We start from the raw sequence: 23519 nt of genomic DNA, 5'->3' as shown, positions 1-23519 counted from the left end.
TTATTAAACATAACTTGTTAGAAAGTGACTGACATCGATGTGTACGTATAATTTGCTGTGTGTGTAAGATGTGTCTCCATTGTTGGTTTTAATTTGAAGTAAATAACCACTTTGCTGATTAAGTGTTGGCAAACCCATTATCAACTCCATCATTGTTATGTTTTGGGGTGGTGGGTTGGGGAGTAGGGCTTAGCTGTTGTATGTTCAATCCACTTAAAACTAATAAGTTACCTTAATTCCTTCATGTTGTCCCGACACAAACTGAAACTTTTTTTTAGTCTGTTTTTTTTTTTCTCTGTGTGTGTGTGTGTCTGTGTGTGTGGGGTGGGGGGTACGTAGAAAGAGCAATGGCGGCATCGTCAAAAGCACTGTCACCCATTTTCATATGTATGTTTTCAGTCACAAAAATGCTATTGTCATGTAAACAAACAGGCAAAACACATAGGGCCCTATCATACACCTGGGGCCTATTTCAGTAAGGAGGTTCAACCAACTCGGACTTTAAACTTGAACTCTGAGTTTATTTACTGATAGATTAAAAACTCTGAGTTTCAGAAGAGCTGATCTGAGTTGGGTCAATCAACTTTGAGTACACCAACTCAGAGTTAAGCGCACACACACTGTGACTATAAAAAAGGATTATCAATGGAGCGCAGATATTAAGAGTGACTATGGCAATATTGAGAAAAAAAAAAAAGAGAGATCACCGTTTCTTTCCTGAGCTGAACTTGATCTGCTCATGCAGAGTTATGGCAAATATCAGCATATATTTAAAAAAGCAACACGACTGCATCAATAAAACAGAGACAGTTAGCGTGGGTAAACATAGATGCCTAATGCATAATTTTACAATCAAAGTATTTAAATATTTAAGTACAATAAAATAAGTAATGTTATGTGTGACGTTTATAAAATCTAAACACACGTTCCCACATGTATACACGTTGATCAGTTTTAACTGATTTAAAAGTGCACTTGTGTGTTGGCCTTTTTATTGATCACTTAAATGATAGAGGTTGATATGACATTTAGAATGTCATATCAACCTCTAAACAATAGTTTTTAGAAAGAATAATAATCCTAATTAATCTACTTGTCCCTGTTGAAGGTTAGTGAATTTAAGCTTTATTTATTAAAAAAAGACAACCCATTCTCGTACGTGACTTTGTTCTTTGTGTGTTTATGTGTATTTTCCAAAGTTATGTGCATCATGACGTTTCCATCAATCGTTTTTATGCGCATCTCCAAAATGAGCATTAAAATAGGTGGGTGGAAACGTACAGCTAAGTCAAGAAATACCGTTTTGTCTTTGAAAAAGGAGAGGAGACCGACAGAAACTCAGAGTTTTGAGACTAAAACCTGCTGCTGACCAGGTTAGGTTCACAGAGTAAGTTACCACAGTAACTGACTTGGAGTTAAAGTTACCTCTCTTTCAGAAACAGTGTTGACCCTGCTTTCTCGAGTTTAACAAACCTGCCTTTTTGAAATGGAAAACCCAGAGTCATTTCAGGGTTAAAATACTCTGAGTTTTCACTTAACCTCCTTTATGAAACAGGCCCCTGGCGCAATAAAATGCAAGACATGTTTGATGAGATTTGTTGCTATTTTCACAACAAAGCAAGTCATTTTTACATTTTGCGCCACAGTTTAAATAGGGAATACATTTACACCTCTTTGTGGACTCATAGGTGTTCTGGACTATAAAGAAGTTGTGTTAAGGTGCATTGTTGGCGAGTTGCTATTTTGAGAAACTAAAACAGACCTCGCCGTTGACCAATTGACAGCTGTTCTAAAGTTGGAGGGGCAGGGGTGGGTATTAATATTTGTTTATAAAAACAAGTTTTTATTTGTCCACCTGTCAGGTTTTGGAGATTTATGTGTCACTATATGACATAAGAATAGGCGTGTGTTTTAATATAACACACTTTGTTATTTTGCTGGAAATTAGAACTGAATTTAGAAATAGTTTTAAAACTAATCTTTGAGCTTAAAGTTAAATATGTAGGCTAATGTATGACTTCAGTGGAGTGCGTACAACACGGTTTCCTTATCCAGAAAAAAAAGGAGTAAAGGGTAAAACTAAATTAAAGAGAAAGTAAAGAGGACAAATGGGGGAGGTTCATTCTTTATCCTCTCACAGCCAATCTGTTTGATTGTTTTCTCGCTAGAAGCGTTCAGTTTTTCCATTTGTACGGCATGTAAATAGCAAATGTGCCATGGTGTGACAACTGATTCTCAAAGGGAATAAGTAATGCATTAAACCAATCGGTGTCTCATGTTATGCTCAAAACACACCCTTAACTCATTAGAAGATTAAGCACAACCCTGTGAGACCATGCACCAACTTGCATCCATCCTTAAAATAGAAAAGTGGATTTAGACATGCTTTTAAGGATTTTGTGCCATGTGCTTTAGACTTTGCGCCTAGATCATTAAAATAGAGCCCATGGTGTGAACAAAAGTTTTTTTTTTTTTTTTGGCTGAAAATAAAAAACAAAAACATGTAAATAGCCCCTTAGTATGCAAAGTAACTATGGCATAAACAATGTCAGGAATGATTCTGATTAAGAACTATAAGAAAATGATTTTTTTGAATGCGTTTGCAATAAGTTCTCAGTTCAAACTGTGGTCATTTACATGGTTTTACAGAATACCTCACATTTACTAGGAAATCCTAATGAATCCTAGTGGTGACTAGTCCCTGTCCAATACAACAACGCAGATACCATACATACCGTATCACCCTCCTTAGATGAAGAAGAATGGACATATAGAAAAAAGAAAAAAAAATCGATCAAGAGGCTTACCATTCATTCACACTTTCACTCCAATTAGCAACCGCTTTAGACTTGTAAGAGTGAGGAGGGCAGGGGAAATAGAACGGCTCTTACATCTCTACAGTACACGTTTGATTGGAATCTCATCTGACCTTCCCAAAGCTCCCACAATTCCCTACGCCCCAACCTCCGCTCTTGTTATCCAGAGCTTTGCTAATTCCAGTCCACAGAGGGGTGATTAAAAATTCATTCTTGGCCTCTTTCCCCTTTTTTTGTTGTAGTTCCTTTTTTTTTTTAAGATTTATTCAACACTTCACAGTAGCATAGCTTTTTTCATTATGACCCAAAGAGTAGTTCTGACCTATTTATTATCATGGGATGTGGTAGTTCATATAGGGCAGAGGGTGGTGATATTTAATCAAAATAATGTGGCATGAGGAATATAATTGGGTCAACTATAGTCATAAATCCACATTTGAGTTTTTTTTTTTTTTTTTTTTTTTTTTTTTTTGGAGATACAAGTTAGTTTCAAACTTGCTTCACTTCATCTTTTATTTTGTGTTTTCACACTTTTTTAATGCAAATGATGCAATAGTGGTTGGTTGTTCTACTTTGGGACACACATGTGCACAGATATTTAAAAAAACTAAATAGTCATGCTGCTCATTTCCATGCATATGAGAGAATGCCGTTGATGTAATACTTGTAGTGACACATCCTGACTGAGGCAATACATTTAGACAAATAAATGTTTCGTCACACTTTATTATAAGGTACAATTCTCATGAATAATAAACAATTAAGACTTTTAGGTCAATAAACTTTCTGCTTATTAATAGTCAGTAAGTTTTAAATAACAATTCCTTACATTTATATAGTGCTTTCTGGACACTCAAAGCACAATTTTGGGGAGAAACTCTCCATCAACCTGGATGCAGTGTTGCCATCTTAGTGACTGTCGCAATATTTAGTGACTTTTCAGACCCCTTAGTGACAAATTTTCAAAGAAAGCAACTAGTGGCAGATCTAGCAACTTTTTTAATGTTACTGGAGATTTTTACAGAGATTCATGTGTCCATAGTGTACCGTTCCTTTATTTAATGCGCATATTGGAATTTGTATGGTAAAAGTGTACTTGATTGCAGATTATGTGCATCTTTTCCTATTAGATAAAAAGTTTATCCTTCTTAGTTATACGCATTTTCAAAATGTATGCGCATCTTGCCTTTCCATCAACCATTTTTTAAGCGCATATCCAAAATGTGCATAAAAATTGGTGGATGGAAACAGCTATTGTCTTATAAACAGGTTGGTGATAAGCCAGTAGATTAACTAAAGGTTTACCAGTCGTTTTTCCTTGTGTAAGGCTATTGTATGACTATTTTTTGAAGTATGAAAATTATTTATTTATGTATGTATGTATGTATGTATGTATGTATGTATGTATGTATGTATGTATGTATGTATGTATGTATGTATGTATTTATTTATTTATTTATTTATTTATTTATTTATTATTATTATTATTTTTTTTTATTATTATTATTATTTTTTTGAGACCGCCATAATGTGGTTCGGAATAAAATCACGAGTTTATTGTTACAAAATAAATAGTTCTACTTTCCTTTTGGCCGACCATTTGCTTTTCTGTTCATCAAAAGATGGTTCAGATGTTCTCTTTAATCCATGTCTTTGTTTTTCTTTGTCCCACTTTAGATTCTACCTGCAGTTCAGTGCGGATATATCCTCTAGTTCAGGAATTGCTTTTGCCGTGGACAACTTCACTCTGAGCATGGAATGCTTCCTTGAAAGTGAGTAGTTTTTATTGTCTGCAATTTTCTGGTCTGAAACGAGAGAGTGGCCATTTAAAAAAGAAATAATTACTGTTACAGTTAATCACCCCCTAATTGTTTTAAAGGCTGGTACCACCCCCGCCATTCAACCTCAAATGGATTTTTCAGAGAACTTCATTTGACTACCGAGAACGCTTTGAAACTACACTTCATTAGCATTAGTATTAAGTGTTTTTTTTATGAGAACTGTCTTTATGATAACTGTCTTTTTGCTACCTGAAATTGCTACCTCTTTGGCCACATCAAGAGAATTTATTGGCTAATCGACCTTTCTGAGATCAAGTTTTAGTTCAGAATAGGTGTGGTAGAGCTGGCAAATTGATTTAGCTGATTTAGCATGAATGGTTAGCATTTTAAAGCCCTTGTGAATGTTTTTTAGCTGTTAGTATCGGTTTGTTAGTCTTAATGATAGCTATAAGCTAGTGTTCTCCACAACAGTCACATAATTAGTATTTAGAAGATAAAAACATTCCAAGCATGCAGTTTTTCACTTCCGCCTAAATTAACTATTTTTGATGCTACCTTATACTTCAGTTTCTTATCAAATTTTCTGACCAGTCAAATGTTCTCTGGTATTTGACATGTACCGCCCCATTCAATGTGCTTCTTGTTTTCTTTTCAATTGATTCTCATGATCTCAACAACTCTCACTGGCAGAGCTGTGATAAAAACAAAATGCTTTTGGCTGTATTTTTATTTATTTATTTTTTTTTTCTTTCAAGAGGAGAAGCTACTCTATGTCCCAACCTGACTTAATGTTTCACTTGAAATAATGTCACACATCAAATGTAAATACACATTGACACTTTACAGGCTGATTTATACTCCGTTAATTTGCTAGTTTGCGAGTGTTTTCGGAAACTGATGTAATCGCTGTGTAGCTGGCAGAGCACACAAAATTTTCTAAGACTCAAGTAAATATTTCGTGCATTGCAGCATTTTAAGTTAAATATGAATCACTTAAGAGATTTTGTCTGAGTAGGTATACCTGTACAAAGATCTTTATGATCCATCCATGCGTGATCATATAGCAAAAACAAGATGGACAATAAGTATTGGGTAGAAATTGCAACAGCCATGGGAAAAGTTTTTAACTTGAAGTATTCGTTTGTTAAAAGTGGAGACCCAGATGGTTTTAATATACAATTACAGAATATATATATATTTTTTTTTCACCATTCATAGGTTTTACACTGATGTATATATTCCAATATTAAAACAATTTAATAGTTAAAAAATATAATTAGGGTACAAATTATTTATTTGATAACTGGAAAATAATATTTGAAACTATCGATTTACAATATACTGATGCCATGTTTTTCTGGGCTTTACTGGTGATAATTGTCAAGAATGTTGGACTATTATTGCCTTTTTACCATATACGCATAGGACACAAAATAGCCAGACAGTAGTGTGTCAGTTGTGGAGTGGGCTAAATCTAAAATACCATCAGCATTTTTGTACTTTTTAATTTATAAATTTTTACTTTTATACTTTTATACTTATATATATATATATATATATATATATATATATATATATATATATATATATATATATATTTGTAGACCAACCAGTGTTCTGTTGTAGAACTGTCCAAGGTCTGAACAAAAGCAAGTGATGCAACAAAGTTTGATTTAAAATAAATCATGAATGTTTAAACAAATAATTTGAACAATATTATTTGTATGACATAGTTCCGAAAACTTTCCTACATCTATGTTTACCAGTCTGATTTTACAGAGAGTTTCTTTTGACCACCCCCTGTCATTTTAAAGAATACCTCAAAGGCGAACGCATCTATAAAAACCATGACTATTTTGTGAGGTGCGCGCACAGTCAGCGGAGGTCCGTGATCTGTGAGTTTAAATCAGCCTTTACAACTACAGGATTACTAGCCTTTTACATTGGTTCACTCTTACTCACAACATCATGAAATAGATTTTTTTTTTTTTTTTTTTATGTAAAGCCTTGTTTGAGCATTTTTCATTACTGTGCAGTATTAATATGGCCTCAAGTTTTGCCTGTGTATTAAGAAAATGCCACTTCCTGTATTTTTTTTATTTTATTTTTTTCTGTATTCTTGTTTGCACATGCAAGTGACAATCTCTGTAGATCAATATCATTCAACAGTAAGTCTAGCTTCACTTACTGGGCTGTACTGTATGTTTTCAAAAGATATTGTACCATGCAGGTGGACGATAGTAACTTATGTAGCTTTAAGGTATTAATGAGCTACACATTTGTACTTTATGTAATATGTACCTTTAAAAACCCATTAGGAACAAAAATGTACATTTTGAAAATTTACCATCCCAGTGACAGATTTTTACCTTTATTTCTGAGACTATACCATACTGCTTGCTATGTATCCTTATGAAAGAGTTCCAAAAAAAGGTATAATTTGCCATTTTGGTAGTTCAGACAGTGGAAACAGATACGATACTGTAATGTACCAAACGGAAAAGAGTCATATGTCAACTACTGCACTCTAGGGTATTATCATACTGTTTGCTTAAAGGGCCATGATACCCCCTCGCTTCAGCAGGATGTTTTCACACCTCTACTTTGGAAAAAGTCAGAAAAGTGGGCGTGTCTAGCTCTGTTTAGGGGGGAGTGTCGGAGGAACTAAAGTGGGAGGGTGTGGGAGTGTCTATTTGGGCACGCACGAGCTTCAGAGTCAAAACATTCATGCCCCTCGCGACAAACGAGATATTTGATTCGAGGATCTGCTCTAAGCGTGTATTTTTCATGCAATGTTTGATACCGCACGGCGAATGAGAGAAAAAAACCTCTGCATTTCCCAGAAACTTATATGCACACGGCAGGTAGTGTCAGAAAGCCACGTGTGTTATTCCGGTCACAAAATGCGGTAAAAACCCTACATGAGGTTAAAGTTTGGTTGTGGTGCTAACATGTTTACACTCGGTGCAATAGTTAACTTAGTTCGATACGAACAAACTGAATAAACAAAGAGCACTGGTCGCTCACTTACCAAATCTGTAGAGACAGGACAATCACTAGCAACTAGAGCCGCATCTTTATTAAGAGAAGACAAGCGAATCCGGATCTCAGCGTTTGCAAATGAGAACCACTCTCAGGTAAACAATAATCCTCCTTAGACACGCAAGTTATTGTTGTCGAGCGTCGCGTACACTGTAATCCATGCGTGACTCCAGCTGAGCTCTCACAGAGAGAAAATGAAAACAAAACTTAACAACAGCAAACTATAAAAGCAACACTTCACGCTTGTTTTGCCAACACAACGTGGCGTTTCTGTCATCTAAACACTGTGACAGTAATGAATATTAATGAAGTTGCACAATAGAGCGCGCTGATTGGTTTGAACCAAGCCTTACTCATGCATTAATGCATCACACGGTAAGATGTAATAAGACACACTCTGGCACAGACGTCCAGTCTGCACGCTGGAATACACGCTATTATGTCATGACCGTGATGCAGCTTCAAAAATTAGTTTCAAACCGGAAGTACGAATTTGCTTGAAATAACGCAAAAACAACCAATTGACACTTTTTAGTCAATTGGTGTCCTAATAGTGTTTTTAGCAGTGTGGGACACATATACCACTGTCAACAGCTCAAAAAATGTGTTTTGGTGTTTCGTGACCCTTTAATATCTGACAACACTTTATTTTGATTACTTCCCAACATACATTTTACTGACTATAAGCACTTCACAAGCATGTAAACGTATTCTGCTATAAGTAATCTAACTGTCCTCCAATACTCTACTGTAGTAAATGGGGCTATGCCAAGAGCAGTGAGAGCTGTATGAGGTCTGTGGCATGAGTGTTAACTACTGTCACCTGTGTGCACCACCTGTCTCGAGTCTCACGGAGGAGCTCTGGAAACTTAAGTAAGAGAGACAGCAGTGGAAGATGAGAGAGGAGCAGGACTGGAGCTTATGCTTGTTTTGCTTTCAGTTCAGCAACTGTTATGTTTCCAGTGTTCCCCAAAAGCTATGTTTTCATTTAACCATTTTTATAAGCAGTTTGCATATGCGCATAAAAAGCTGGTTGATGGAAAATGTGCAAAAAAAAAAAAACTTATGCGCATAACTGAGTATGATAAACTTTTTATTCAATAACAAAAGATGTGCATCAACTATGATGGCAACACTTTTACTGCACAAATTTCAATATGAAAAAAAAAAAACTGTACGAAAGCATGCACATCCCTCTTAACTGGGTGCTCAGCCAAAAAAATGCAAAAAGTGTGAATTAAATGTTAAATCAAAGGCGGCAACACCAAGGCTCCAAAAATACAAATTTATCAAATTAAAAAGGCTGACACACAGCGTGTAACGTTTGTGGTGGGGTAGAGTGAGGTACTAGACTGGTGGCATTAGTTAACTACTGTCTTCTGTCTGCGCCACCTGTACTAAGTCTCAATAGGTATGTTTCAATCCAAAAATGCGAATGAACTTTAGGCACAAAACTAGATTATTGCATAAAAGACATGATGTCTGATGAAGAGCCAGGTGGCTCGAAACGTTACACGATGTGTGTCAGCCTTTTTAATTTAATCAATTTGTATTTTTGGAGCCTTGGTGTTGCCGCCTTTGATTAACACAAATTTCAGTATGCACATTAAAAAGGTTATGTGATTTTGTTATAAGAGATCATGTGATGGTCAAAATGTGTGTAAATGGACAAACCCGCAGGCTGAGCACACTGTAAAACATCTGAAATATTGTTTTGGTCTTTATAAAATGTCTTACCGTTTAAGTTTTAGTGTTGTTATTTTATTAATGACCTCCAGAATCAAGAGCGTCTGATACCTTCAAACACCACTGTGTGTTCACTGCGTGTCAGGATTTGCCTTCTGAGGCACAAGTCATTTATTAGATGAAGAAACGATAGACACAGCTTCTACCGCAATAAATTCAGTTTTTACTGTTGGTATTTGGCGCCAGTTAATAAGGAAGTGACAATTTTGTTCGCTTTGACTTGTTGGATGGAAATGCTGCTTTATTTGCATGTCTTTTACGCAATAATCTAGTTGTGCCTAAGTTTATTCGCATTTTTGGATGGAAACATAGCTATTGAGACTTAACACAGGTGGCGCAGACAGAAGACAGTAGTCAACACTACTGCCACCAGTCTCGTTCCTCACTCTGCCCCACCACACTTGTTATAACTTCTAATAAAAACTGACTACAGCACTTCAAGGTAGAGATGGATCAGGCAAGGGAAATGAGAGTGAATGATGATGGGAGACGAGAGGTTCGAGTGCATGAAACAAAAAAACACGGAAGTTTGGTTCTCAACGAGCTTAGAGTGGTGCAGTGCAATGGTAGCGGATGTTTTTTTGGTTGGAAAACATACTCATTGTGAAGTCTTCATATAAGTACCTCTTTTTTTACTGGATGTTGGCACCAAGGTACGATATTGGTACTTTTGCTGTACATATAATTACCTTAAAAAGTGTTCATTTGAGAGTCAAGACAGGTGCATCTCTCAAAAAGAAGAGGGGCATCAAAGTAAAGTCACTGATTTTGGTGTTCCCCTAGGTTTACATTTTCATGGTTCGTTGTTTAGTTCAGAGAAGACAAAGCAATTTGAGGATTCAAACTATTGATGGAATCATTATTTTTAACCGTATCTTCTAAGTGAACTGGTTGAACCATTTTACCAAATGCAGCTGTATCGTTTGAAGAGCTTCGCTTCTTCAGAAAGCACTTGTGTAAGCACAAACTACTTACTTTTTAACATGCCTGATACCCCCTTTTTACTTGAAATATCCAATTTCCTAAGATATTCAGTTGCTAGAATAGTAGACTAAGATCAAATTTGAGATCAGTGGAACTTATATTACTGCACATGCGTGATTCAGCAGGTAGTTAACCGAATACAAACAGTACATGACAGCACAGTACCATCTCAACCAAACTTGGACAACTGATCAATGCTGCAGCCTAGGTAAACCAAGGGCTTAAAGGGTTGGTCCACATGGTATTTTAAAGATGTGGTTTTGTTTATAAAATGCAAAGCAATGGGAGCTCATGCTTCATTTGTAGAAAATGACGTTATTTTGTTTATTTATCTTACTTTGATTATTTAACCATTTAGCAGACGCTTTTATCCAAAGTGACTTACAAATGAGGACAAGGAAGCAATTTACACAACTATAAGAGCAACAATGAATAAGTGCTATAGGCAAGTTTCAGTTCTAAGAAGGAAAGCATTAGTAATTTTTATTTTATTTATTTATTTTTTATTTTTTTTCTTTTGAGTACAGTTAGTGGTATATCCAGAGAGGCAGATTAGGAAGTGTAGTGGAGACTAAATAGTTGAGTTTTTAGTCGTTTCTTGAAAACAGCGAGTGACTCTGATGTTCTGATGCAGTTAGGGAGTTCATTCCACCAACTGGGCAGATTGAGCGTGAGCGTTCGCGAAAGTGATTTCTTCCCTCTTTGGGATGGAACCACGAGGCGACGTTCATTCACAGAACGCAAATTTCTGGAGGGCACATAAATCTGCAGAAGTGAGAGCAGAAAAGAAGGAGCAAAGCCAGAAGTCGCTTTATAGGTAAACGTCAGAGCTTTGAATTTGATGCGAGCAGCAACTGGCAGCCAGTGCAAACGGATGAGCAGCGGAGTGACATGTGCTCTTTTAAGTTCATTAAAGACCACTCGTAGAATACTCAGCTAACATGAAAACGGCTGCCATATTTCCTAGTTCCTCTGAAAGGCCCACCCTCAAGAGGCTCTAATTGGTCAGCTAAGATAATTTGTTGTGACACGGATTGGCTTCACATCACCACGTTATGCCCTACAAGCATGTCCTTTTGCGCTGTGTAAACAGTGAGTCAGAGCAGCTATTAGCAGTGTTAGTTGCCTGAATCAGACAGAAATGAAGAGCCTGCTATCTAAAATAAAATCTGAAAAGTGTCTATCACATGTATTTGGAACAAGCATGTGTAAGTAATATAAAATATTCTCTTTTTTTTTTTTTCCCCGAGTTTAGAATGAGTTGTAGAATGCAGGGAAAGCAGCCGCACAGAGAGACACTGAAAGTGTCCTTTGAAAGTCCAAATTCAAAAACAGTAGAAGCTCTGTGGAAATAACAGCTTTCGGACAGCATTTAGATTTCTCTGCTATAACATTACAGTGCCTCTGGCCATGTCACCTCCCTGGGCAAGGTTTTTGCGCATGTTGAATGCATGTAACCAAAAGCGAAATGCATGTAGCCATAACAATTTTTTCGGCACCCCCGCTGCCGGAAATAAACCAAAAAATTTTATTTATTTTTTTTAAAGTGCACACCACTTTTTTGGTACCCTATCCGAAAGGTATTAGGCACAACAAAAGTGTACCAAAAAGGTAGAGCTATACGCACAGCTGAACGCTATTGTTTTACAGAAAAATGCCACTAGCAAAGGTACAAGCCAGGAAAATGAAAATCAAGGAGGTACCATTTTTAAATACACAGCTTGTGCAAATATGTTTCTTTTATATGGAGTTCTATAGAGCAAATTATAGTGTCCGTGCGTAAATACTTACTATGTGTACCATGTTCTGAAAGCTGAGCTACTCATTCTTTATTTTCTAAAGCAATAAGGTAAATGCGTAAAAGTCACACACACATACACATACACATACACAAACACACACACACACACACACACACACACACACACACACACACACACACACACACACACACACACACACACACACACACACACACACACACACACACACACACACACACACACACACACACACACACTATATCCCATATAACCATGTTTTTAATGCAGAAACTACACATTTTTTTCAGCACTGCAACTAATGATCAACAGTAAAAGTGAGTAAATTTACCTCTAACAACAAAAACCGGCAACTGTAAAGCATGCATGATTATATAGTGTCATGGGTTTAATTAAACAAATGTGATCATAATGGAAGTCAATGGTGCAAAATTGCCCCCAACATAATGAAAGGGTGGTCAGATTTGTCACCAAAAGTCATTCCATTTGCTGAAACAGAGAAATTTGTGGCCGTATTAAGACTCAATCCCCCAGAGTGGATGAAAACATCCCCAACAGCACACATGGGTTAATTTGCATGCATAGAGAGACAGCAGGGATCTACAGCTGAAGTTTAATTCATTGTGAGATGCACCACAGATTAATACCATGAATCCATGGACTTTAGCACAGGCTTAATGCTTCATACAATTTATTATTTGCTGAAGCTGGAATTGAATCTTCATACAGCATCTCTGACATGTTAACTGAAAGGCCTGGTCAACGATGACACGAGAATGACAAGACCTTTAAGCCAGTGCTAAGAGGACGATGAAAAGAAAAGCATCCTCTCAAGTTTCACATTTAGATTGTGCACGAAATGGTGAGCCGTCTGAGGGGGCTCTTTAGACGGATTTGAAGGAGATCAGCACAGGATATTACACAGCTGGGAAAAGAACAGGAATTGGGAATCATTAATGCAAACCTCTAGGATTAAACGGGATAAGATTTTTTATTTGCGAGCCTTATGCCGTCTCGTTTTTTTGCTTCAGCGTTTGGCAGATCAAATCAACTTGGCACTGACTCGATCATGCATTTGCACCTTTAAGACCCTGGCAACAGTGCGAGGAAAAGAGTGCTACTTCCCAGAAGGAGTAGAAAAGGCTTTACAGTTGTTTGCTGTGCCGTTTAGAACATATTCTTTTATAATTACGGTTTGTTTTAGCTTTTATTAATGCATTAAAGAGTGGTAATAGACAGCAAGTTTACATGAACTGGAAGTTGCTGAGACCTTTTAAAATGTTTTATATAGATATTACTTTGAACTAAAACTAAATAAAGGAAACTGAGTAAGAGACGGGGCTCCAGACTAAAGACCAAGTTCCATACGAGCATGAGCATTTTCAAAACCACAGTTTTTTCTATGCAGTAATGTTGTTCTTCTGTATACTATTTTTTGTATTCTTCAGGCATGGTGAGGATTTTTTGAAACTCCAGGTATGGTTTGGTCATGTGGACACTAAAACCAGAGGTTTTAAGCTCACAAGTGAGTGAAAACTGTGCCTTCTCCTTTCTGATTGGCCAACATGGCTGGGAAAACACCCAACATGGAAGACATAATTGAGGCAAATTTTACATATTTGCTGCAAACATTGCGCATTCCACGTTTTCACGCTACAGGACGGCAATTACCTATGTTCTCACATTTGAATTGACTTGTGTGCAATGTACTCACACAATTAATTTCATGATTGATGTGAACCCAAAATAAATTGCTTTTATTGCTTTGAGGTGCAGTATGTAAGTTTGACAATCAATGGTTGCACACCTGGTTCAAAACGCATGCAAGCGCAGTTTGACAGATTTACGACACCAAAGGCAGTGTGCCTGATTGTTAAGACTAAAGGCGTATTTCAACTGTGTTCTAAATAAATAAATAAATAATTAAGGGCCGACACAGTGGCGTAGTAGGTAGTGCTGTCGCCTCACAGCAAGAAGGTCACTGGGTCGAGCCTCGGCTCAGTTGGCAGTTCTGTGAGGAATTTTAATGTTCTCCCTGCATTTGCGTGGGTTTCCTCCGGGTGCTCCGGTTTCCTCCATAGTCCAAAGACATGTGGTACAGGTGAACTGGGTAGCCTAAATTATTGTATTGAATGAGTGTATGTGTGTGTCTGTGTGTGTGTGGATGTTTCCCAGAGATGGGTTGCGGCTGGAAGGGCATCAGCTGCATAAAAACATGCTGAATAAATTGGCGGTTCATTCCGCTTTGGTGACCCCGGATTAATAAAGGGACTAAGCCGACAAGAAAATAAAGGAATGAATGAATAAATAAGTAAATAAACAAATAAATAAATAAATGAGCAAATGGCAGACTATAGAATGAATATTTTCATGCGCTTTTGTCCTAACCAACACCTGAAATTCATGTTTACAAAACAGCTTCAGTTTCATGCAGCTGAACAACAGACATTGATCACCTCAGGTACACCTCATGTGCTTTATTCATTGTCAAATGCTAATAATGCGAGTCTGAATGTAATTTTAAGTGACATTTATTGCCAAACTACAGAAAGCAGCAGCAGATAGTTCACCTCAGATCTTGAAAATAAAATGACACATTTGAAATGGAACTTCAGTGCAAGCCAACACATATTAGTGATTCAACATGAACATTTAATAATGTTAAAGAGGTTTGATATGATTAATTAATTAGATTTTAAAGCTTACCATTACATTAGAGAGCAGTAAGTGCATATATTCTGTGCTTCTGAATGGCTGTATTTAAATTTCTATCTTGTTTCATCTGGTGCAAACAGCCAACTTGCTTATCACAGCGTATCACATCATGTAGCATGTTGTTAGGACATGGGGTTACAATGTAATCTGCTCACCTAATGCATTCGTAATATTTATGATATTTGCTAATTAATAACCAACCCAAGGAACTCTGAACCTGTGTCTCAATTCGAAAGCTGCTACTCTTCACTAGAGGTAGCATTTCGGTCGCGGATGCATACTCTGAGAGCCTTTCTGACTTAATGAATGAAATACATGGTTTTCCATCAAGGCAACTCGGGGTGCTGAAATATAAGTAATGCACATGTTCAAAGCTAAATATTTTACTTTAGTATTGTTTTTCAGATAAACAAGAATATTCACTTATGTTTCTTATATACCAGAACGCATATGGGGCCTCATGTATCAACGCTGCGAATGCACAAAAACTTTGCGTACACCAGATTTCACGCTCACATTTAGATTTACTAACGATGAAATGAACGTGAGAATGTGCGTTGGTCCACGACAACGTCATGTCTGGCGTACGTGCATTTCTTGTGCGAGTTTGTTTTATTTCCATTGGCGACTCCTAGAGGAAATTGTGTTAAATTCAACACTACAAAGTATCTTTGAGCTGTGCAATGGCAGCAGGCATGTATGGGATGGGATCATCTGCATGTCTAGCAGGTAAATAAGGTTTTCATACCATGCAGTTGACAAGCCAAACATTAATACACAATTATCAGTGATCGCCGGTTTTCCCAATGTAATCGAAGCGATCGACTGCAAGCACATTGCTATAAAGGTGTCATCTGAAGACGAACTTGCATACGTGAATCGGAAACATTTCCATTCAATTAATGCGCAAATAATATGTGATGCTCAAATGCGCTTAACATAATACACACACTTATTAATGATACCTACTCGTCTTTCTTGTGATGAAGAGTAGGCAAAATCTGATATGTAGTGGGGGGGAAAAAGAAGAATGAGTTCAGACACTGGATTCGAACCGAGTTCATGATCAATCGTGTTAAAACATGTTGCTATGCACTTAACAAGCTACGCCACTCACTCTGCTATTTGCTGCTCTCTTTACTTTTGTTGTCCCTGTCAATCAAATGGTGATGGGCGGGAATCACTCAACTAGCTCATTCCAACAAGGTGTGCTGTTTGCACTTAACCTAAATAGACACTGCAAAATTTTACACCTTTACATCGGACCGTTTCTTTTTTAATTCACTCACAGTGCAATGTTCAGACCACACTGCGTTAACCGTGTCAGCTAAATTCTCACACTATTTTTTTTTTCCTTTTGTTAATAATTGTAGAGGACAAACTTGTAAATAACACCTTTTTTCTTCAGTCTACCTTCGATAGGAGCACCTCCAATGCACATTGCTTGCTTTTGCCATTGCTTATTCATTTGGTTTTGCCAAAGTGGAGTCATTACCATATTTATTAGGGGGAGGAGGCAAGAAGGAGTTTTGCGCTCATGGACGTGCGCTCAGATTCACGTTAATTTGGATGTACAAAGAGAATATGTGTGATATTCAGTACGCAGTGTTTCATACATCTGATTTTTTTACTGCGTACGCACATTTACAGCTTTGTGTGTACGCAATGTTTTAGTATGAATTCAACGCAAGTCTTTGTACACGAGGCCCATGGTGTTGTTATACTTTAGAAGCATAGAGTCAAAACCTTACATACAGCACCTTTAAAATACTTAGCCATACCACTCCAACTGTCAGTTTTGACAGCACTATGATAACAAATAAAAATGGTGAGGCGGAGGTGTCTGTGGACTCTCCCGCAAACTCTTTTCCCGATTAAAAAAAAAAACAAGCCACACCATGTTTGAACATTATTTCAGTGTTTGTTTGTATGTTTGTTTTTTTAACCCACCATGTAACTGGTGCAACCAAAGTAAAGCCAGTACCACCACACTTAAGGATGTACTCATACTAGGCACGATTGCCCCCCTCCTCCCCTCTCCCCCTTCGCTCACATTCATATTGCATTTTTGGCCTTCCCAGTCAGAGCACACTTACATTGTCGTTAATATGACTGTTCAGTTCAACATAAGCGCTCTCACTCTGTACATTGGAGGTTGCTTTAGTTCTATTGTTTTGTATTATTTTAAGTTAAGTCACTTAACAGATCCACTACTTTTGGCGTTCATAAATGTTCATGAAAGCCATCGTGCTGGCCATGTTAGGAGGTTTCCTGAAGGTGACAGCTGTTGTGCTGGAGGGTTGTACATTTAATAAACTATGACAGTTCGCATTCATAGAAGAGTAAGAATGATTAATAAATCCATTTGAAAAGTCTCTTAAAAGTGATTTCACGTCTTCAGTTCTGCTTTCTGGCTCACTTTTCACTCACACTACAAGTGTATCGTGCCAAAGCCCACACCTTTTCCAACTGGGCCAGGGCTGGCTAACTGAACTTTGGCCTGATTCAGAGCACTCACCACTTTTCAGATGAACCAGGAAATGGGGGTCAAAAGTGCTTGCACACAGTTTGGATGGCCTAGTTTGAGTACACCCTAAATGTTAAGCCAAGATCACATGCACACTGGGATTTTTTTATAAAATGATTCTACCTCAGACAGACATAATTCAACCAAAAACAATCATTTCCAATTTTAGATTAGAGCAAACTCTTTTTTTTTTTCTAAGTGACATGCACAGATTAATTGTACATCACACGACTAGTGATACAAGCTAACAAAATCAATATGGTTTGTTTTCATTTCATGTGTACTTCATCTTTCTTCGTCCTATAGTTAGTCAATGGTATTATATGTAAATGTTGCAGTTTGGGTGGCACGGTGGTGCAGTGGCTAGCGCTGTCACCTCACAGCAAGAAGGTTGCTGGTTGAGCTGGGTCAGCTGACATTTCTGTGTGGAGTTTGCATGTTCTCCCAGTGTTCGCATAGGTTTCCTCAGGGTGCTCCAGTTTCACCCAAAGTCCAAAGACATGCGCTATAGGTGAATTGGGTAAGATAAATTGTCAGTAGTGTATGTCCTGGTACTATAGGTTAGGGGTTGAGAATGGGCTAATGACCCACCTCGTAAAAATTATGTTATGAAACACCAACATGGTGCGGCTAAAAATCAACTTTGATATAGACGGCTCTAAGAGTAAGTAAACAAACAAGTACATGTTTGCTTTGTATCAAAGTGCTTTAATTTTCTTGTAGTTGATGAGCTGAGTAGGAGCCGGGGCTTACATTTTTTTCTGCAGCATTTCCTGGTAGCAAACTAAAAGGGGTAAAAGGGGCATGGTTAAACACACGGTGGCATCAGTCAACAGAGACGACATATGTTCAGACTTTAATTGTAGATTACCAAAGCAACTTTTTGCCTGGATTAACTTGCATGTATTAATTGTCCACTTGAAGACTAACAATAAGCACTAGCAAAATAAACACTGTTTTGATTTAGAAATCTTTAACCTGAGCATACATAAATAACTTGAGCAAGAATTGCTCTTATTGCCTGGCACTTTGATCCTCGAAGTGTGGTGACTTTAAAGCATCATTAGACATGATTAAATATATATCTTTATACATCAGAGTGTTTCAGGAAAGTGTCCTAATCTCTCTCTGTTGGCGTGAGAGAGAGTGCCACTGATGTTAAATGGCTCACTTGCTCCATGAAATATTTGCCAAGCAATTTGTATCGGACGCCATTTTCTGCCGCACATTGATTCGACACGCCATTTATTCCATCCCCTCTGCCATTCGCCTTTCAGATGGCACTTCGGAATGCATAGAGTTATACATTACGCCTTCATTACCTGACTGAATGAAATATTACAGTTATATATCATATAACTCCAAATGTTCAGCGTTGTTTTCCAAGGGTAAGAAGTATGTAATGCTAGCATGAATAATTTGATTAAAATATAATTGTTTAAAATTGGCTACAAGCTGTATAATTTGAGGAGAGAGCCCATGAGGATGATGAATCGCAAAAGATTTGATGACTTTCCTTGACAGCAATGAGACAGAATGGATGGATATTAGGATTTTTGGTTTGATCTGATATATGTTAACTTTGGTTTGAGAAGAAATTTAATCTCGGTTTCAAACATTGTGCTCAAGCTGGCACACAAAACAAGATTTGGAGAAGAGAGAGAAAGAGATATTATTAAACATTAGAAAGATAATTTTAGATGATGCTGTAGCTAAGCTCAAATAGCAATTCAAAAATCTCAGCAATTGATACTCATTGATTATTCAATTACACTGTTACACATTTAAAAAAAATCTAGTATGAATTTTCATGATTGTGTTTAGCAAATCATAACAAAGAATATACAATAAGCCTCAACCCAGATTATTAAATGCTGTAATAAAATGCACTTTATTATTATTTTAAATCCTTAATTGGCAAATAGAAAATTATTTTAACATACATAGATTGAATTTGGGCTACGTGAATTGCATTAATTTATACTTTATATATTATATATTATGTTAACCCAATGTTAATTAAAAACTATAAAGTAAATGAAACTTAAAGTAATAATAATAATAATAATAATAATAATAATAATAATAATAAAGTTTTTTATATATATCATGATTTCAGAACAAAAAAGGATAGATAAATAAATAAATAAATAAATACATAAAAATAAATCAAAATAATTAAATAATTGTTTCATTCGCTATCAATGTACTGTATTATTATTAACAATAAGCCAAACAATTGCATGTTAATAACATTAGTTATAACAATATTTTTGTATTAATAACTAGTCTGAATGTAGTTATTACTAGTAATAACTAGTATGAATGATTCTATAGAATAATGTCTAAAGTGATGACGTGATTTTGCTCATTTAAATACTTTAAGGCTGAACTACTTGAAATGCCATTAGTCTACAGGAATTTCCTAGTATTTCTGTTGCAACCGGGATATCACAATAATTAACCCCGAAAAACGCAAATCAAAGTCAAAACTACCAGACTACTATGGTATAAATACAGCACTACAACATACAAAAGAAAAAAGAACGATTTGGGGGCCGATCACACGAATGTGCTTTTTGCGTTGAGAGGCGCACTTTTTAAAATGATTTACTAACAGCTACGATTGTTTAGCGCTGCTTATGTGCCCTGCACACCTCGTGTTTTTAACCGCCTGCTGCGCCTCACGTTTTTGGCATTGTGCGCCATATGCTCGCAGTTGAAACTCTGAGCAGAAAAATCACATTATGTCAGTCACTTTTTTCATTCTCCAATCAAATGAAAGCAGAGGTGCGATTTCCATTGAGGTAACTGCAGTGTTTGTGTTGTCAAGACAACTAAGAGACTTGAAGATGGAGGAAAGACTAGTGGTCGCTGTTTAAAGTTATCTGGAGCTATATGACTCACAAATCTTGAATTTCACAATATGTTTAAAGATTAAAATTATATTACTACCAACAGCAACACTTTTGCACAATACACAGCTGATTTAGCTGCTGCATGGTGCACCTTTTGTTTTTCGAACTGAAGAGCGTGTTCGGTGGGTTCGGCTCCGTAGATGGTCACTTGCCTGTTTTATAATGATTTGACCCACTGTGGTTTGAAATTTATGCTGAGTTTTTCCTCCCCTAAGGACTTATTATGCATTCTCTAACGCCATATTGTGGCAGAATTTCAACCGTCTTTTTCTCTGCTCAATATGACAAGTTGATGCCTGCCAACATGCTAAATCTCCGAAATTTTTAATTTTTAAACCAGGTAGGGCCTTATAAATAAACTATATACACTTATACACACACGCACACACATACACACACACAAGCAAAGTATGAGTATTAGACCTGAAATGCCCTGGATTAGTACTTAAAGTTCATAACTTGTAACTAAAATAGCGCTTTTATTTTCACATATGATGATCTATTGTGTGATTCATCATCATTTCATATGCAAGATTCTTAACTCAAGATGTCATCAGTAGTATTGATTCCAATGAGTTTGTATTACTTTTATTAATAAAAACAAAAGATGTTGTGGGCGTGGCCTCTGTCATGCAGAAATAGCATTTAAATAAACATTTAAATCTAATTCTGTTGTTGTATTTGTTTCCTGTAAGGGCCTTAGCATTATCTCGCCCCATCTCCAATTGAAACAGATGGCATTGGATTCACTTTATGGGTGTTTACCTCGGTTTCCCAGCTTTGGCATAGTGGCAGAATATCTTATCCTCTTTTTATTATTTTTCTCTTCGGAACAGGGAATCATATCAATAAGAGCATTTGCATATTCAACCCAGAGCAGCACTAGTTATGGAACAGTAAAATAATAAAAAAAATTAAAAAAAAAAAAAACTCAGGAAATTCATACAAGGTTGTTCTTTAAGCATTCATTATGCGACACTACCTGTGGTGCCCAAACCTCATAAAAACCACCCAACGCTGCTTTTATAACAATGCCAGCTGCTCACAAATGGTTTGGTGTTTCCCTAACAAGGAATGTGCAGTGCGTTACTTCTATGGAACATGAGTGGAATGTTCCGATGCGTCTCATCGGGATTATTTGTGCCATTTGAATGGAGAGATTGAAATTCTGAACTCAACAACATATATATTCTAAAATAGCCCATGATGGTTTGTGCAAATTATGAGAGTTAACATTAAAAATGACTAGTGAAACATTTGCCATGCCTAATAGCAGATGGCCAGAAAGTGATTGTTTTTATAAATTGTTAAAATTTGTATATGTGTGATGCAGAAAGCCCAGAGACTGTTGTGTACACTATGATAATTTATCTAAAATTCACTTTAACGTGTGATATGACAGCCTGATCTCACTAGGAAACTTAAGTAGTTTACGTTTTGTCAGTCAAGTGGATAATTTGTACAAGTTTAGTCGTACGTAAATGTACGATTTTAAAAAGGAGGCATGCACCAAACTCCACCCCTAACCCCAACCGTCATTGTGTGATGAGCAAATCGTACTAAATTGTATGAATTAGATCATATAAATTAATACGAATTAGCCACTAAATCAAAAAGTTACGAACAGCCATGAAATTGTGTTGGTTATGACTAAAAAGTGGCCACGAACAATTCTTCTCTCAATCCAAATAAGTGGCAGCTTGGACCCGAAACAGTATTTCACACGTTAGATACGTCATAACTTAACAAGTGAATATTGAGAATTGGAAGTGGATTTACTTAGAACTACAACAGCGACGGGGGAGAAGTGTAAATACTACAAGCATGACAGGCAAGTGAGATCCACCATTAAGTTAAGAGACTAAGTGTGAAAGACTACTTGTTAATCGTACAAAATGGAAAATAATTAAATCATATTTTCCGTGTTTTGTTTTATCTTTTGAACTTATGTAAGGCCGTGTTTTGGTATTAACTTCTGAATGAATATTTCTGCAAGTGCCTGAGGAGATTTCTCTGCATGAAAGATGCGTGAATGGTAGATTAACCTGCTGCTGCTCATTTCAATATGGTAGGAAATTAAATATGAAAGAAATGTGGATGATGTGTTGAGTTGATTGACGGGGCACGTAACTAAGCAACAGAATAGTCCATCAATGATCAAACAGTATTTCTGAAAGCTTGCATAATCTTCTGTTACACACTCAAAAGCATAGTCTAATTTTTCATTATAAAAATAGGATATATTTTTAAGCTGAAGTATGAGTAGAAAAATGGCATGCAGTAATAAGTGGTGTAATCAAAAATCTTTGCCGATTTGAAAATGGTAGACTAAAATGGGTATGGTGATGTGCTATTGTTCCTACTAGCTTTCAACAAATGAACAACAATATTAACAAATTTCTTTATATGGATAATCCCAGAACCTTGATTATTCCCACAGCTATCATAAGGAAGACTTATATCACTAAGGCAATATCTTTCATCATAATGTAGTGCGTTGCCTTAATCAGAAACATTTATCTGGAACATTGAGTTTTCAAATTAATGCAAGGGAACCACAAAACCAGTCAAAAGGGTCTGTTTTGGGGAAATTGCTTACATATAGATGTATACATAAAGTCAGTTAGAATCGATTACGGTAGATCTAAAAGCTGAATAAATAAACTTAAAAAAAATAAAAATAAAAATGCTGGGTTCCACAAAATTCCCTGATGTTGTCCCAACACAAATTGATTAAGTTAGCTTAACTTTTTTTTTTTTTTTTTTTTTAATGGACATAAAACAATTCATTTTTGACTCCCAATTAGAGAGTTGATGTCTAATAAAGCAAGAATTGTGTTGATTCAGCTAATTTTTAATAAGTTTTTTTGGACAAGCATCAAAAACTATTTGTGAAAGTATGGTTTGTTGAAATCTGAAAAAAATTGATTGAAATAAAACTGTTTTAATTCTCAAATCATAGATTAAATTTAAAATTAAGTGCTTATAGGTACGAGGTATGAGAGCTGTCACTGGGTTGGTACCTTTCAAAAGGTACAAAAGGTTGTGAAGAGTCCTTTTTAATACCTCAAGCGTACATATTGGTACCTAAAAAATACAAAAAGGTACCCTCATGAAATTTCTAGGTACTATTATACACCTTTGAGGTACCAATATGGCCTCTTTAAGAAAAAAATGTATACCTTTTGAAAAGGTACCACCCCAGTGAC

The 23519-nt window shown here is 36.4% G+C and overlaps 1 protein-coding gene and 1 long non-coding RNA gene across 3 annotated transcripts in view; one reads left to right on the top strand and one right to left on the bottom strand.

Annotated features, from left to right (window-relative positions):
- alk (ALK receptor tyrosine kinase) overlaps nt 1-23519 on the top strand; it is an 859538-nt gene that overhangs the window by 753277 nt on the left and 82742 nt on the right. For both annotated transcript variants that reach the window (XM_087289256.1, NM_001423965.1), the window contains 1 exon segment: nt 4494-4588. In XM_087289256.1, coding sequence (XP_087145382.1) covers nt 4494-4588 — 95 coding nt within the window.
- The window catches only part of LOC141378382 (uncharacterized), a 139800-nt gene that overhangs the window by 92385 nt on the left and 23896 nt on the right, over nt 1-23519 (bottom strand). The window lies entirely within an intron of this gene.

The sequence above is a fragment of the Danio rerio genome, chromosome 17 (genome assembly GCF_052040795.2).
Source record: "Danio rerio strain M-AB ecotype USA chromosome 17, GRCz13ab, whole genome shotgun sequence".
Taxonomy (NCBI): Eukaryota; Metazoa; Chordata; class Actinopteri; order Cypriniformes; family Danionidae; genus Danio; species Danio rerio.
Note: the sequence above shows the minus strand (reverse complement) of the source record. Positions and strands in the feature narration are given on the sequence as shown.